The sequence below is a fragment of the Schistocerca serialis genome, chromosome 9 (assembly GCF_023864345.2).
Source record: "Schistocerca serialis cubense isolate TAMUIC-IGC-003099 chromosome 9, iqSchSeri2.2, whole genome shotgun sequence".
Taxonomy (NCBI): Eukaryota; Metazoa; Arthropoda; class Insecta; order Orthoptera; family Acrididae; genus Schistocerca; species Schistocerca serialis.
The window spans coordinates 510,776,417-510,794,997 of record NC_064646.1 but is presented as its reverse complement, the minus strand read 5'-3'; the positions used below and the strand labels follow the sequence as shown (position 1 = coordinate 510,794,997).

The window sequence follows — 18,581 nt, the reverse complement described above, 5'->3', positions numbered from 1 at the left end:
CCATTTTTCTGTTTTTTTTGTTAACCATTTCTTTCTTCGTTATGTTTTGTCATTCTTATTGCAGGGTGAGTCAAAGATCGCAGTACACCCTTGTACGTCAAAAATCCTGCAGGCATGGGGAAAGCTGAATAGTCCAGTAAGGTATGGGTGAGGTGGTCTATCTTTTATGATATGTGGCGATCATGGACACCATCTTGAAATCGGCCATGTTGAATCTAAGTCATTTTTAAATGGATAGGGGATCGTATAACATATCAAATAACCCAGCATATCCTGACAAGTTCATTCCTGTAAACAGATTCGAAGAAGCAGTTATTGTTCAGAAGTTACAACACTCTTTGGTTGGAATTACGGGCTAGTCTGTTCTCCATAAAGGACAGTCATTTAATGTGCTCAGCATGGTGTCCCATGTCCAATCGTCATGCCCCGCAGAAGGATTTCTGCAGAAATCCTGGCACGCGCTTCTGCAACGCGTTGGTGTCTGTTTCTTATTTTCTCTACAAATACAAATACAATGCTTTAAATGACCCCAGAGATAAAGTCAAGTGGTGTGAGATCAGACGATCAAGATGACCATTCCAAGAACCACGTCGGCCAACCCATTGACCAGGAAATCGACCATCCCCTCTAACCACTGACGAACATGTGCTTCGTAGTGTGGTGGAACCCCATCGTGTTGAAAGTAGGAAGGAGGGCTGCCATCTTCATTCAGAAGTAAGGCAGACACCACTTCTTGCAGCATTTCCAGGTTGCATTGAGCATTTAGGTTCTGATCAATGAAACTGGGTCCAACTACACAGGTACTCCATATTCCACACCACACCATAACTTTTACGTCACCAACTACCTCAGAAGGATCCATCCATTGTGGATTTTAGTCACTTCAGAATCTATGGCTATGGCGGTTGACTTCATCTCTGATAAAAAATTTGCTATGAAAAAACCATTTATAATGGACCTAATCAGAGAAAAAAGTTTGCCTCATCACTGAACAAGATACCTTGTTCAAAAGAGGGACGTTGTTGAACTTGCCCTAAGGCCCACGTGCGAAAGTGCGTACGTCGGTCTCGGTCATCCTCGGTTATCATCAGTAAAAATGATAATGGAGTAGATGAATCTTGAATGGATGCCATTAATAAGCATAAATAATTCGTGTGATCAATGACTGGCTGGGTCTATATTCTCCTGACAAACGTCGTGTGCCGTGATGTGGGTTTTTTACAAAGAGCGCCAAATCCATTGTTGAGGTTGTCTCGTCACTAGCGCTTTTTGGACGGCCAGTCCATACCTTGTCAACCAGTTTCTCGGTATTTGCAAATTAAACACCTGACAGTGTTGTGTGAAATTGGTCTTCCTGTGTGGCGGCTGCTACAATCTGCCCCTGTGAGATGGAAACTCCGTTTTCCAGACATCAAAATGATCTCAGTTCTATCGTCCTTGGTCAAAACCATCTTCAGTTACCTGCAACAATACAAAAGTGTAGGAAGTTTTGAACAATAAGTGCTACTTCGAATCCGCTTACAGAAATGAACTTGTCATAAAATGCTGATGTTATCTGACATATCATACGATCCCCTTTTCCATTAAAAAAAAACAAAAAAAAAAAAATCGAATTAGATTCAATATGGGCGATTTCAAGGTGGCGGCTGTGTTCGTAACGTAAAAGATAGACAACACCACCCATACCTTACTGAAATATTTAGGTTTCCCCATTCCTGCAGGGTTTTTGGTGCACTGCGACTTATGCCTCACCCTGCACAGGCGGTGGCCAACCCCTTGACTGAAAGCGCTGAGCTACGGAGGTACCGTACCGGCCATTCGGCTAGGGAGGCCGCGTCAGATCGGTGTTAAAACTCGAGCTTTAGAAGATTGTCACCATCTTCTTCATCATGAGACGATTGTCGGGAGTGAAGTTTGCTTCCTTTATAGTGGCGTCCGAGCCTGCCATTGGTCGTGTGGAGTCGCTTGGAATTCTAACTTCTATTTGCTGTGTGACGTTACCTGGAAAGCGAGCCTCTCATAAGCAAATGATGAAAAGCGGGAATGTGGCGGTGTGCCTCTTCCCCTCTCCCCCGTCGGCTTGCGATTGAGGGGGAAGGAAAATGGAGGCCACCTCAGCATCACATAACGCTTTCATTGTTACGATGTTTGGTTATCCGTCTCAGGTGCTTACCTACAGGCACCTTTGACTTTATAACCTCTGTCTCTATGGAAAATGATAATTCAGATGCGAATTTCTGCCGCTTGTTTTATCACGGAATTCTCGTTGGTCGATGCGATGACCTTCCGTACGGCTGATTCCCACTGTCGCTGACTGCATAGGATTTGTGTACGTGATGTGCCGTGTGTTCGGTGCAGCGCTCGGCTACGGTGCGGATCGCCTGTCGTACTTAATATTCCTCCCATCCACGTGGCACATGCGAAGTACTCTCCAATCCAGGCTATCTTTCACCAGAAGTATCAAATCCTTAATTTTCCGCGGAGGTCGCAATAATGGCAGCAAATTGTTCCCAGCCCTTACACCTTGCAGTGAAGTACGCGATCGTTCTTTTTTTCCCCTACGTTAGCGCAGATAACGCTGTGGCGGATGGGGCAGCGTGAGCTCGCCCACTGCGTGCGTACGATCTGTCACGCACACTCCCCATCAATCTAAAGGTATAGCATTAAAATTTACTCAATGTGTTTCATATTCCATATACAGACTTGTATTGACAATACAAATATCCTGTAAAAACCTCAGTACAATATCGTCAATACTTTTAGAGATTTAAACTTTTATTTACAACCCTCAATAACTTTGTAGGTGTTACAAAACAGAGCTAAGGCCTGTAATGTATTCGCGTATAATATCAGATGACACTATAACTAAAACAATCAGTTTCTAGAATGAAATTTTCACTCTACAGCGGAGTGTGCGCTGATATGAAACTTCCTGGCAGATTAAAACTGTGTGTCGGACCGAGACTCGAACTCGGGACCTTTGCCTTTCGCGGGCAAGTGCTCTACCAACTGAGCTACCCAAGCACGACTCACGCACTGTCCTCACAGCTTTACTTCTGCCAGTACCTCGTCTCCTACCTTCCAAATTTTACAGAAGCTCTCCTGCGAACCTTGCAGAACTAGCACTCCTGAAAAAAAGGATATTGCGGAGACATGGCTTAGCCACAGCCTGGGGGATAATTCCAGAATGAGATTTTCACTCTGCAGCGTCGTGTACGCTGATATGAAACTTCCTGGGAGATTAAAACAGTGTGCCGGACCGAGACTCGAAGTCGGGATCTTTGCCCGCGAAAGGCAAAGGTTCCGATTTCGAGTCTCGGTCCGGCACACAGTTTTAATCTGCCAGGAAGTTTCAAAACAATCAGTTCATTAAAACTGATTTTTAGACTTTTCTTTGTTTTCATTATAATAGCTGCTGACTTAAAAGTAATCACTTCCAAAAATTATTGTTTACTTGCGTTTTGTAATGTGACTGTTGTAGAGAGAGTACGGAAGCGCATGGAGGACACGCGTGAAGTGTGGAAAAGCTCTTGTGCAGCCATGAATCATGTGACATAGGTATGTATAAATGCAGCGGGAAGAGAAGTTAGGCATTAAATTAATTAGCATTCCATTTCTGAGGATAATTCATACTTTGTTTTATTAAAATTAAATTTGGTATTGTAAATAATATTTTTTTTTTCTAAAGTGCTTCCTGTAATTTTGTTGGATGACTTAGGAATTTCAACGTGTGTTCGAGGACTGGAGCTTTTCTGATTGGCTGTCTAAATCATCAGCTAATAGGGATTACGCTCTTAGTATTAGTATTTGTACTTTATTCTACACTTCTGCATCTCTAAGAGTCGCTCGTGAAGCATCTTTTTGTACTGCACAAATTCGTACCAAGGTAAAGGAAATCTTGCATTTTGTCGGTTCTAATTTTGTAATTATAAAGCTATTGCATTTCTGAACATTATAGTGAAAGTAAGGATTTTTTAAAGTGCTTTTGTTTGTAAGTTATTTGCGTGTGGACTTTCTTGTCGCGTGGCATGTTTCGGAACATCACAAGCCATTATGGAGAGCCCTTTTTCTCTTTTAATAAACTCACTGAACGACTGGATGTAGTGACTAGCGAATAGCTTTGGTTCTGTGGCTGTACAGAGCGTTCAGAGCATTCGGGTCGGACTGATGAACACCTGGCTGCTTTCGTGTAGAGAACTTGTAGTGTAAAAGTCATTAACTTGCATCCATATTAGTTAGGCACTAAATACTGACTTGATAGCTATTTAGAACATGTTTTGGAGACAATAAAACCTAATTAGTGGAACTTTAAAACATTTTCAAGAAAGTTCTTTAGGATCCCGAACGCTCGAACTTTTACGAACTTCGAGGTGCTGTCTCGAAGGTCGAGTTACGCAGCCTTTGTTTGGTAGGTATTCATCCGTGATTATTCAACGCTGCTTATCATTGCCTGACTGAGTACCTAGCAACACAGAGTGAAAGAGGCCGACATCGAGCAGTTTACTGAAGCAGGTGGACAGAGTCTTAGGGACGAGAACTTGTTACCCGCCCTGCCATGTGGGCTACTACCATGTTGGCGTAATACGCACCCAACCTTGCTTGAGGTCGCTCCGCAGAATGGAAGGAATGCTCTGGCCTTGTTTTCTTCCGGGGTTTGCGCCAGCGCTTACCAGCCTATGCGGCTCTAATTGTAATCGTTTCTCCTGAACGCATTCTTAAACTGTGAGCAGACAGTCTGCACCGTAGCCGACCACTGCACACAAGATTGATCACATATTAAGTACAGAAAGTCTGACAAATCAGCGATTGCGGAATACAGCCTTACGGAAAGACACAAAGTGAACTTTGAGGATACGAAGATCCTCTCCCACGCAAACTACTGGGACTCTGTAGAAAGAGAAGCTGCAGGAATTGGCGTGCGCGGTAACAACTGAACAGAGGCGGAGGCTATAAGCTAGGTCGTGTCTGGAGGTGGCGCTTGAGATGGAACGTCTCAAAGAAGTACACCCAAAAACCGTAACTCATGGGTTGGGGGGAGGAGGGGTAGGTGATACTGGAGATGATCCCCGTTCGCCGTCCCATCAATAGCGGTGGGATGGTGGTGAGGATGGGGGCGGGAATGCGAACATGCCGCCACGTTGCCGATCTCCTGTATTTACGCACACAGATGCTGCCTAGCAAGTGACGTCACACCGCCAATAGAGCAGCAGAAGCTTGAATGTCAAGCGATCTCATACGGCCAATGACAAACTTGAATCGCATTTCGCCCCTGGCTCTCATCTCTCGATGACGAAGGTGGTGATAGTCGTCCAAAGCTCGAGTTTCAGTTTCCATTTGAATCGATCCGAACACCGAGAAGATTTTATACAAGGAAGCTGCCCTAAAGAACGTCTATATTTCACGCAGATGTTGACGAAAGAGGCAACAATACAAGCAAAAATAGTTTTGTGATTTCTTTGTGTTAGGCAGCAGCTTATTTCCACGTTTTCAAAACATGCGGAGTTGGAACGGAAGGAAACATAAGATTTGAGTGAGCAACAAAGATTTTATTGCAATACAAATATGAAATCAACCCTTCGTTACACTGACATTATGTATCCATTACCTTCTACTTCCTTTCTCCCTTTTCCTTAGAGCGTCTAATATAGATTTTTCTACGATGAATTGCCCGTTATATGTTTCAGCGAAATGAACAACATTATTCTTATTCTTCCATCATATTGGTATTAGAGTGGTCATGACTTTTTTCTTCATCAGTTTCATGTCATGTATATCAAGCAAATTTCAGGGAACAATATCATAGTGACTGTTCAAAAAGTTAAGCTGGAGACTGATTAAACAGCGTAACTTCTGGAACTTTTCCAGCTTATTGACTACAGCAGAAGTCTAAAGTGGATCATGGTATTGTCTAAGAACTCAAAAACAATTGCCAGTTAATTACTTTCACATTCACTTCAAATCATCATTTTTCAGTTTCGTTTGTATATATAAGGCAATGTCTCGCATATACGGTTAAATATTGCCCATACTTAGCCATGTGCTTCATGAGTGTTAACGTGTAGACGTGATATTACAATTTTTGCGGGTTGGAAAGGATTTAGTTCCAAAATAAAATGTATATAATTAGTTCAATTGAACATGCATTATATTAATTTATTACTTTTAAGGTATAAATGGACAGTGCATTTTTACTGTGGAAAAGTTTCCGACGTGATAATGGTCGCGCGACAGGAGTTTACAGGCGGCGAACGCGGTACGGTAATTGGAGGTAGAGCCGGCCGGTGTGGCTGTGCGGTTAAAGGCGCTTCAGTCTGGAACCGCGTGACCGCTACGGTCGCAGGTTCGAATCCTGCCTCGGGCATGGATGTGTGTGATGTCCTTAGGTTAGTTAGGTTTAAGTAGTTCTAAGTTCTAGGCGACTGATGACCTCAGCAGTTAAGTCGCATAGTGCTCAGAGCCATTTGAACCAATTGGAGGTAGCCGCATGGGACATTACATTTTGGAAATCGTTAGGATATTCAATATTCCGACATGCACAGTGTCAAGAGTGTGGCGAGAACACCACATTTCAGGCATTACCTCTCACCACGGACGATGCAGTGGCAGATGGTCTTTACTTAACGACCGGCAGCAGCACAGTTTGTGTAGAGCTGTCAATGCTAATAGACAAGCAACACTGCGTGAAGCAATAGCAGAAATCAATGTGGGACGTAGTATTTACGTATCCGCTAGGAGAGTGGGGCCAAATTGGGAGCTGGTGGACTTTGGCAGCAGACCACCGACGCGAGAGCTTCTGCTAACAGCGCGACATCGCCTGCAGCGTCTCTGCTGGGCTCGTGACCGTCTGGTTGGAACCTAGACGACTCGAAAACCCTGGGATGGTCATATGAGTCCCGATTTCAGTTGACGAGAGTTGACGGTAGGGTTGTGGTATGGCGCAGGTGCCATGAAGCCACGGGCCAATGTTGTCAACCGAGACACTGTGCAACCTGGCGATGGCTCCTTAGCGGTGTGGGCCGCGCAAGGGAAGACTGAGTCTTCTGGTCCAACTGAACAGATCATTGACAGCAAATGTTTACGTCCGCCTACCTGAAGACCATTTGCAGCCATTCAAGCACTTCATAATTATTATTGATAACAATGCGCCATGTCATCGGGCTACAATTGCTCGTGATTGATTTGTAGAACATTCTGCACAATTGAAGCGAATGATCTGGCCATCCAGACAGCTCATCGAAAATTTATGGGACGTAATCGAGATGTCATTACATATCACAAAATCCTGCAACGGCTGCACTCTCACAGTTATGGACAGCTATAGAGGCGGCATGACTCAATGTTTCTGCAGGGGACTGCCAAAGACTTGCTGACTCCATGCGGCGACCGGGCAGAAGGAGGTGCGAGACGATGTTGGGAACAAACCCATCAATTAGTTTCACCGTTTGTCACGTTTTGTGAAGACAACAAGTGTACTCACAGGAACCGGAAACAAATGACCGCCTGCCGCCCAGAATGAGCGTCCCGTGAAAGACGTGATGAGCTGTAGTTGTTTGGGGTGTCTCCAGATACACGCTGTGAAAACGAAATTGCGGATATATTCCAAAACATCAGAGATACTGCGCCTGACCGCTCTTACGATGGAATTAGCTGACTCCATATATGGGTCTTAAGCAATCTGCAGCACGTTCAAAATGCATGCAGATTTTCATATTCTCTCGATCGCAAACTGTGAGTCCTGCGGAAAAATGAAATGAACATGATCTTTCCGTAGGATATTTAATGTAGTTAGTTAGTTACTGGGTATAAATATGCAAAATGTGTTGATAGACTCGTTAATTTGTTTCCAAGATTAGCAGTTATACAACGAGCAAATTAGCTGAGCTGAATTGTTTGAGCAGTTCAGTGATATGTTCCACCCAGTTCAAGATTTTGTGAGGGCGAGCTGACAAGTAATGCATCCGAACATTTTATGTGAAAACTTTTAAAGCTTTTTAATTAGCGCAAACGTTATTAACATTCTGCATCTTCACATCTACGTATTTTCAGAGCTCTGCAGCTAGGGCCTCCGAATTATAGCGTGTAAATTGATAGTGTGTAAGAAACAACGCGCTGTAATCGAGTTCCGAATTCGAAGAGTTCGTCCCCACATGGGAGTATCAACAAACTGGTCTCTCGTTGGGAGAAATGTGTTCGTCGCCAGAGTGATTATGTTGAGAAATAAATATGTGGCCACGAAGAATAAACACGTAGAAAGTTAATAACTTCTGTGTTATTTAAACAGCTTCAAAAATTTTCGCATTAAAAAGTTCGGAGGCATTACTGTTCAGTACGTCCTCGTATATGTTCAGATTTGCTAGCAAGAGTAAGTGAATACATCTGGGAAAAAAGAGAAAAAAAGATTGTCGTGGACAATTCGCTAAGCGTTCTTTGCGAAGCAAGTTTGTGTAGTGATGGATTTAAAACGATCTACACCTTGTAAACCTCCCTTTATTAATTATATTTACAAATGAATTGTAAACAATGCACGTAAGCGCGGTGTTTGGAATTAATAAAACTAAACGAATTAGGCGCGCTAGCTGCTACGGTGTAATTTCGTTTGCGCAAAATTTATCCATTTTGGGCCAGGGCTAAGTTGATTAGCAGGCAGCGCGCGGACCGTGTGGTGTTTGTCGCCTGGGGGAGCCGTGGTTCGCACGCAGCGCGCGTGAGGAGGGAGACACCTCAGCCGCTGGCTGTGGCTGCAGAACCCACGCACAGGCAGTGTCGTCAACGGTGACTCTGTCCCTGATTGGCTGAAAGCTCAGGACGGCACGTAGTTACCATTACTGTGTTCGTTTCGCCCAGCGCTATGATGACGGTACTGTTGTAGATTGTCTTAACGGTGTGAATACCGAGGCTACTGTACATTATTTGTATATGGCAATAAGGTACATTTCATCGCACTGTACCGTATCTATTCGGATTCCATTTTACACAATTTAACAGCAAGAAACACTGAAAGGCAACACAGTGTCTGCAGTTGGCGATCTAGAGTTTCGCAACGGAATTTATTGGCGACACATTTCGACTTATTTTTTAAAATTTTGGTTGAAAAAAATAAGATGAGCACAAGAGAGAAAGTATGATTATAATGACGAGAAGAGGAATTAAAATCGGCAAACCCTGTGTTGGCAGCCCACCGTTAACACGATGTTGCGTGAACATGAAAAGATAAATAAAAGTATTTGCGTCAGAATTGACTTTGTAGTGAAATGACGTTCGAAAATTGAAAGCAGGCTTGGTATCCTGGCTAATGAGTCAAGATAGGTTCGTTTTTGGAAAATGCAGTTAAGTCTGGAACAATGGCGGCCAAGGCATTGGAGCATCGTATTAATACGACCGACGACGAATATTTGCTGAAAGACATTTAAAAACATAGACGAGGACAGGGAACAAATTAAATAATAAGAAGTCAAGCAATGGAAAATCCAAGACTGAATAATGACAGTACGTATTGTGGAAAGAATAGATAGCTATTCACCATACAGCAGAGCTGCTGAGTCGCAGATAGGCACAACAAAAAGGCTGTCAGACAAGTAAGTTTTCGGCCAAAAAGGCATTCTTATGAGTTAGACAACATACACACAGACATGCGCACACACACACACACACACACACACACACAAAATAACGCATCCGGACGGAGTGGCCGAGCGGTTCTAGGCGCTATAGTTTGGAACCGCGCGAGCGCTACGGTCGCAGGTTCGAATCCTGCCTCGGGCATGGATGTGTGTGGTGTCCTTAGGTTTAAGTAGTTCTAAGTTCTAGGGGACTGATGACCTCAAAAGTTAAGTCCCATAGTGCTCAGAGCCATTTGTAAACGCAACTGAAACACAACACATGACCACTATCTGCAGCTGCTGATGCCACACTGCCAGAGACAGTGATCATGTGTGTCTGACATGCGTTTGCATGGGTTTGTGTGTATATGTTGTCTAATTCGGAAGAACGCCTTTTTAGCCAATAGCTTACTTGTTTAACGTCTGTTTGTTGTGTCTATCTGCGGCTCAACATCTCCGCTATATGGTGAATAACAATCTAGTCTTTCCACAATATTATAAATATCAAGAATCCATTAAAGTAGATATTCGTGACAATGTAATTTAACTCAATCAATATATTAGCACTAAACAACACCTTCTAGTCCATCCATTCAGAAGAAGCTCTAGAAAACAACTGAGTAAAACACGTACTGAGACTCCAGCATTTGTCCTTTTTAAAACAAAGTAAGAACTAAATACAGTCAGAGGCTGAACTCCTATGAAATTTACTATATCTTTGAGTTCGGAAAGATGTAGGGATAAAGGTAAACGCAGTATTCTAAGCTATAGGTGATTTTATGTTAGAAATTGGTCTAAATATCCAAGCCTTTTATTGTTAAAATAAATTAATGACATTGTCACTTAGCTGAAACAAAAAGAGTATTATATCTGTAATACTCCTATGTTAATGCAAAAATATAAGTAAGACAGCAGTTTATTTGAATTTTTTTAATTAATTTTTTTTTTTTTGTAAGGTTCACTTACATATAAACAGCTCTAAAATTCGCTGGAAATTTTATAGCTTTATTTTATTCTTGGGCATTCATGTTGCCGACATTTCTGATTGAAGTATTTGCCCCTACATTGACTGTAATATATGCAAACGAAAAAGCAAATAATGTCTCTGAGCAAAGTATGCTATATTTTTTTGTGAAGATCTTTGTAACAAGCGCCAGCTGTATAGCACATGCTGGATGTTGGCAAAGTTTGGTGATAGTCGGTGTATATCTATCTACAAAGAGGTGACAAAATTTGTGGTATAGTGATATGCTATATATTGATGGCGGCAGCATCGCATACACAAGTTATAAAAGGGAAGTCCATTGGTAAAGCCGTCGTTTGTACTCAGGCGATTAGTGTGAAATTCTTTCCGGCGTGATTTTGACCGCACGACGGCAATCTACAGACATTGGACACGGAATGGTACTGGGACCTAGGCGCATGGGAAATTTCATTCCAGAGATCGTTAGGAAAGGCATTCCTTCTCACCACGGACAACGCCGTTGGCGTAGATTTGTCAGTGCTCTCAGACAAGCAACACTGCTTGACATAACCGCATTAATCAATGTGGGACGTACGACGAACGTATTCGCCAGGACAGTGCAGCGATACCTGGCGTTGACGGCGTGTGGCGGTAGACGGTCGATGCGAGTGCGTCGCCTGCGCCGCCTCTCCTGGGATCGCGGCCATGTCTCTTGGAACCTAGACGACTAGAAAACAGTGGCTTGGTTAGAAGAGTACCGATTTCAGTTGGTAAGAGCTAATGGTGGGGTTCGAGTGTGTCGCAGATCCCACGAAGCCGTCGTCCCAAGTTGTCAACAATGCACTGTGCAAACTGGTGGTGACTCCATAATGATGTGGGCAGTGTCTACATTGAATGGACTATGTCCTCTGGCCCAACTAAACCGATCATTGACTTTAAATGGTTATTTTGGGCTACTTGGAATCCATTCGCATCCATTCATAGTGTTCATGTTCCAAAATAAGGATGTCACGTCAGTGGGCCAAAGGTGTTCGTGATTGGTTTGAAGAACATTGTGAACAATTCTAACGAATGATTTGGTCGCCGAGATCGCTCGAAATGAATCCCATCGAAAATTTATGCGACGTAATCGAGAGGTCAGTCCGTGCACAAAATCCTACACCGGCGACACTTTCGCTGTTATGGACGTCTATAGAGGCAGCACGGCTCAATATTTCTGCAGTGGACTTCCAACGACTTTTTGAGTCCACGCCCCGCCGAGTTGGTGCACTACACCGGGCAAAATGCAGTCCGACAAGACATTAAGAGGTATTCCACGACTTTTGTCACCTCAACGTATTCACATCCAGTGGACAGTGAGTAACGTGTAAGCAACTGGCAATCGTAAAGGAAGCTGCTAGATGGATACTAATTTCAAAAACGCCCAGACTGTTGCAGTAAGTACAGAATACATATCCCCAGAGTGATACATTAAAGTATTCCAATCTCTTCTCACAGAGCCAGCAGCCAGCATTACGGTATGAAACGGCCAAGTAACGTCTAGTGCACCATCTGAAGATGGGCCTGGAAATGTTCGGAACTAGTTATTTTGTTGCGATCTTCGGTATGGAGACTTTTTTGACATAGCGTATCCTGTACAAGCCTCTTCATCTCTGCGTCCTTCAGCGATTTCAACCTGCTCTCTGTATTCGATCCTTTCTCTCTCTCTGCAGTTTTTACCTCTGCCCCCCTTCTCCTCACATACATACTCTTCCCGCCATTAGCAAATCGACGACACATTCGAAAAGCTTCTATTCTCGTCTTGTCTGAACTGCTTGTCGTCCGCGTTTTGCTTTCGTGCAAGGTCACACTCCAGAAGAGTACCTTCAGGAAACACTGCACAACACTTAAATCTATATTCGGTGTTAACAAATTTCTCTTTTTCAGAAATTCTTTTCTACCATGATGTGTTATTTTGCTCCCAGAATAGCTAACCTCATCTACTCGTTAAGTTTCTCATTTCCTCAGTCAAATTCCCTTAGTCTCACCTGATTTACTTCGACGGTATTACATTACACTTTTTTGCTTTTATTGATGTTCATCTTATAATACCTTACCCATTTCGTTCAACTGCTTATCGAAATCCTTTGTAACCTTTGACAGAATAACTATGTCACGTTAAACCTCAAGAGTTTTCAGTTTTTCTCGGTCAACTTTAATTCCCTTTCCAAACTTGTCTTTGTTCCCTTCATTGCTTTCTTACTGTACAGACTGAATAATGGGGATAAGATACAACGGTGCCACAAATGGTTGCGAAACTGGACTGATTTCTCTTCAGATTGTAAACAACCTTTCACTACATGCGTTTTATGCCTGATACCTTCAAAATTTCAAAGACTTTGCTCCAGTAAATATTGTGAAAAGCTTTGTCTAAATCTACAATTGCTTTGCTGCGTATGTTATGAGGTAAGAGGTAGGATCCGTACTGACTCGCGTGTTCTTACATTTCTCTGGAACCAAAGCAGATGTTCCCCGAAGTCGTATTCCGCCAGTTTTTAGATTCTTCTGTAAATAAATCGTGTAATTATTTTGCAACCATGACTTACATAACTTCTGTGTAGCTCAGTATTATTCACACCTGACGGAATCTGCTTATTTTGGAACTGGAATTGCTACAATCGCCTTTAAATATGATGGTGTTTCGCCTTTCTCATATATCTTGTACCCCAAGTGGAATAGTTTCATCATGACTGGCTCTCCCAAGCTTAACCGTAATTCTGAGGCACTTTCGTCCACTCCAGGGGCCTTAGACACGAGTCTTGTAATTTTTGCGCAGTTGTTATTTGAAATCCCGGAAGTACGTACTAAAAACCTCATACTTTGACGGGTTAATTTGTACCAAGTTTATGTGGGTGTAATTGTGTATAGCAGTTTCTCTCATTTGTAATTTAGCTTTCCTTAAGCACAGAACATGACAAAGTAATGTTGTTTGCGTGCCTCGACGATACAGACAGCAATACTGTAAGTGCAAACGCAACAGAACATATCTGAGGACGTCAGACAAACGTGTGGTTCGTGATGAGGCTCAGTAGCCTTTGCCGTAGCTGCAGTGGCAACATTCTGGATGATTGTCTGATCTGGCCTTGCAGCATCAACCAAAATGACCTCGCAGTGCTGATACTGCGAATGGCTGAAAGCAAGGGAAACTACAGTCGTCATACTTACAGAGGACAAGCAGCTCTACTATGTGGCTCAATGGCGAAGATATAATAGTGCGTAAAATATTATCGTGGACAAATAGTCTCCCGTTCCGATCTCTAGGCGGGGACCACTAAGGAGGATGTTATCATCAGTGTTCTACACGTCAGCTCGTGGAATGTTAGATCCCTTAATCGGGTAATAGGTCAGAAAATTTAAAAGAGAAATCGACTTCTGTTTAGATGACACAGGCTTACGAGTACAAAACCAAAACTGAGAGTTGGAGTGGATCTAGTAATGACTTAGAAAATAGGAGTGCGGCTGTGTTTCTATGAACAGTATAAACGACGCATTATTGTAGCCAACGTAAACACGAAGCCAACACACACCGCAATAGTACGTGTTTATGTGCCGACTAATTGTGCAGATGATGAAAAAGTTCAAATAATGTCTGAAGAGATTAAAAAAATATTCAGATAATTAAGCGAGGGGAAAATTTAATCGTGATAAGTGACTGGAAATCGATAATAGGAAGAGGAAGAGAGGGAAATAGTAGACAACATCGACTGGGGAAAGGAAGCAAAGAGGAGGCAATCTGGCAGAATTCTGCACAGAGCACAATTAAATCATAGGTACCATTTGCTGTATACTTGGAAAATAAATAAAATGTCGTGTGGCTAGGGCGTCCCGTCGGGTAGACCTTTCGCCTGGTGCAAGTCTTTCAATATGACGCCACTTCGGCGACTTGCGCGTCGATGGGGATGAAATGATGATGATTAGGACAACACACAACACCCAGCCCCTGAGTGGAGAAAATCTCCGACTCAGACCCAGCCGGGAATCGATCCCTGGCCCTTAGGATTGACATTCTGTCGCGCTGACCACTTTTTCCTTTCTTTCTTTTTCCGCCTTATTCCATATAGTTCGTTGTGTTTGGTCTGGATGGACGTCACAAGACATCCGTTCAAGTTGATCGTTGATTCCTTGACTCAGCTTTTTTATTACAGAGAGCACGCAGCCCTCTGACTGAAACCACTCAGCTAGCGGGGGCGGACTATACGTGGAAGAGAAGCGTGAACAGTGGAAGGTATTAAATAGTTTGTATGGTGGTAAGATACAGATGTAGAAATGAAAATTTAAACAGGAAAAACATTCCAACTGCGGATATGAACTCTGACAATAATTTATTGGTTATCGACTGCAGATTTAACCGAAGAAACTGCAGAAAGATTGGAGATTAAGGTGATGGGACGTGCAAAAGTTGAAATACCAGAGGTTGCTCCCGAAGATCATTTAACGCGTTCGCTTATCGTCAGAAATGCTATATGATGGAGCATTAATAGGAATTTATGAATGGATGCACGTATACGTAACTAGGGAAATGTACGAGCCACATACAGACAATTAAAGAGACCTTTCGAGAAATGAGAAGCAGTTGTATGAATACCAAGAGCTCAAATAGAAAGCCAATACCACGCAACGAAGGGAAAGTTGAAGGTGGAAGAATTGTGCAGAAGTGAAATGAACCTGAAAGCAACATTAAAGAAAGAGAAGAGGAAGTTAATAAAGATGAGTTAAGAGATATAATACTGTGAGGGGTAATTTGACAGAGCACTGAATACTCAAGTCGATTTAAGGTCCCTGGAATAGAAGACATTCAGAATTACTGTGATCGTCGGAAGAGCCAGCAATGAGAAAACAGTCATATCTGGCGTGCACTATATATGCGATAGGCGAATATCTTTAGAAGAGTGTAATGATTCCAATTACGAAGACGGTAGATACTGTGTGGTATGAATGTTACCAAACTAGCGGTTTAAGAATTATTCTTGCAAAAAATTGACACAAATTATTTACAGAAGACGGCAAAAAAAGTACTACTAGAAACCGATCTCGGCGAAGATCTGTTTGTGCCTCGGAGAAGTGTAGTAACAGGTGCTACTGGTCATAGAAGTTATCTGAGAAGATAGGTTCAAGAAAGGCAAGGTTTCGTTAATAGCGTTAGTAGATTTATAGGGAGCATTTGTCTCTGCTGAATGGAACATACACTTCGAAATTTTGAAGGTAGCAGGGATAAAATACCAGTAGTTGAAGGTTATTTGCAGCTTGGAGAGAAACCAGACGGAAGGGAAGCATAGGTTCAGAAGGGAGTGAGACATGTCTGTAGGCTATACATCTACGATGTTATTCGGTGTATACATTCAACAGACAGTAAAGGAAACAAAAGGAAAATTTGGAGATTAAATTAAAGGACAGCGAAAATAAATTTAAAAAATTAAGTTTTGTCGATGCCACTTCAACGATCTTGGAAGAACAGTTGGACGAAATGGATAGTACTTCGAAAAAAATTTTTAACATGATCATCAATGAAAGCATAACAAGGGTAACGAAATATAGTCACAGTAAATGAGGTTATGCTAGTGGGAAATAGAATAAGAAATGAAACACTGAAAGTAGTCGATGAGTTTTGCTGTTTGGGCAATAAAACAAATGATGGTGGTCGAACTAGACAGGGTGTAAAATGCTGACTGACAATATGAAGAAAAGTATTTCTCAACAAAGGGGAATTTGTTAAAATGTTTTCTGGAGGTATATGGAAGTGAAATGTGGACAATAAAGAACTGAGACAAGAGGAGAATAGCAGTATTTGAAATTCAGTTCTACAGAGGCATGTTGAAGTTTCAGTGGGTATATCGAGTAACTAGTGGGCAGGTACGTAATCGACTAGGAGGAAAAAAGTAATTTTGGTCACAACTTGACTAAAAGATGCAGTTGGTTGGTAGGATATATCGTGAGACACGAAGGAAACATCAATTTGGAAAATGGAGGGAGACTGTGTGTTTATGTTGGTGTGTGTGTGGGGGGGGGGGGGGGGGAAAGACTGAAACAAAGACAATATTCTACCTTCCTCATTTTCTCTTCTTTCGAGGTGATCATCTACTGCAACGGATTACGATATAATTTGTGTAACATGTACGAGTATCTGAAAAAGTAATAAAACGGAGATTTTCTCTGCCTCGTGATGACTGGGTGTTCTGTGATGTCCTTATGTTAGTTAGGTTTAAGTAGTTCTAAGTTCTAGGGGACTGATGACCATAGATGTTAAGTCCCATAGTGCTCAGAGCCATTTGAACCAATAAAGCGGAACATTTATAATTTTTCACCTTTTTAGCTGTTTATAAAGCAATCCGTATACCCTGACAAATGTGGAATAGCGTCTAACTAAAATCCTCGTCATCTGGCGCTCTAGCTACGATTTTGAGCGGCGTGTTACATGTATTCCACGAAGGGCCAGTTAGCGATCGCTCTGGACTGTCACCGAAGTCGGATCAGACGTCACCACCGGAAATTGCAGTGACTGTCTCCACACTGCATCTCGCTGCACCAGTTTTGCAGCGACAGTTCTCCAAAGAGACGAGTCATGCCGCCTAATGTGCAGCCGTAAATGGCTCTCGATCGAAGAATGTCGCCCTGTAGCCGAGGTTCCTCGAAGTACCTCTTTCTGCTACGACACGCAGTCCACGAAACATTCCTGCAGAAGCAAAAACGACCGATCTGTCGAGTTTCTCGTGCGTGATGGAGGCTGGAATGCCCGGCCTGAGCGCCACGCTCGAGACTTACAAGGAATCTCGCAGCTAGCCGCCATTTACGTCATTCACAGGAATGTTTCCACCTACAGCTGTTTCTCAGTGACTTGTGTACTGAATCAGTACTGCATCAGTATTCTGGTACTACTCACATTTTAGAGGGATTAAGGGATCTTCTTTTCTACTTCTGGAGACCTGACACTGGATGTATTGACACACTGGTGGCAATCTGTACAGTCAGGCGAAATATAAGTAATGAAGGATGAACTAAAAGGAATGGTGACTGGAATAAGAATTACAAGTAGACACCAGTTAACTGAGACATTGAAAGAAAGGCATCATACGCAAATATGAGAAGTAGGACGGAAAGCCAGGAGGACTGAAGAATGCTGAAGTGACGAACCTGCGTAATAGACACAACAAATAGCCGCCATCGTCAGCATGACGTGAAACTGTATTACAACATTTGGTACCAGCATGGGTCGTAAGCAATTACAAAAATTATGCTAAACAGCAGTAGGGTCAGAAAACGTGGTACAAGGAAGTTAGTTATAAGCGTAAGACGTGACTAGAGGCATTGTGATGTGGTGCTGGCGCATGTAGGGGCGTTAAGAAACGAACAATATTTACATAATGTAAAGACAACTGTAAAGAGTTTCTACACTTGGCCTGGACACTCATTAAGCCATCCAACTTCGTGATTTACTGCAACGGTGATAAAGTATTAGGTTGGTGCGTGAGTTCGTGGCGATTTCCTTTTGAATGTTGGTACACCGGTTCCTGTGGCTTTATTTATCTATTGTCATTTTTATTTGTACTCCATTGCTGCTGTTTGAGTTTACATATCGTTATTTTGTTATTTGAAGATAATGTGCACGCTAAAAAACGGAGTGCCAAGTGAAGAAATCGGAATATATCCGACATATTCTTCTGTTTGAGTTCAGTTGGAGGGTGACAGCAGCGGAGGGAGACAGAAACATTTGCACCGTGTACGAGGATAATGCCACTGGACAGAGCATGCGAAGCAAATAGTTTTGTCGTTTTAAGGTGGATACTTTTGACATTAGTGACATTCCACATTCAGGAACAGCTTCGGGTTTGCTGAAGATCGTTTAAACCCATCAATCCACAATGATTCATGTCAGTGTGCACGAGAACTGGCAAATGCAATGAACAACTGTGATCATTCTACCATTGTGTAATATTTACAAACAGTGGGGAAGGTTCAAGAATCGGATGTACCGGGTGATCAAA

At 42.6% G+C, this 18,581-nt stretch overlaps 1 protein-coding gene across 1 annotated transcript in view; it reads right to left on the bottom strand.

Annotated features, from left to right (window-relative positions):
- Positions 1–1,428: 1,428 nt before the first annotated feature.
- The window catches only part of LOC126419745 (homeobox protein Hox-A13-like), a 55,683-nt gene continuing 38,530 nt past the window's right edge, over positions 1,429–18,581 (bottom strand). The window contains exon 3 of the mRNA XM_050086922.1: positions 1,429–1,461. Within this exon, the coding sequence (XP_049942879.1) occupies positions 1,429–1,461 (33 nt within the window). The remainder of the gene's footprint in view (positions 1,462–18,581) is intronic.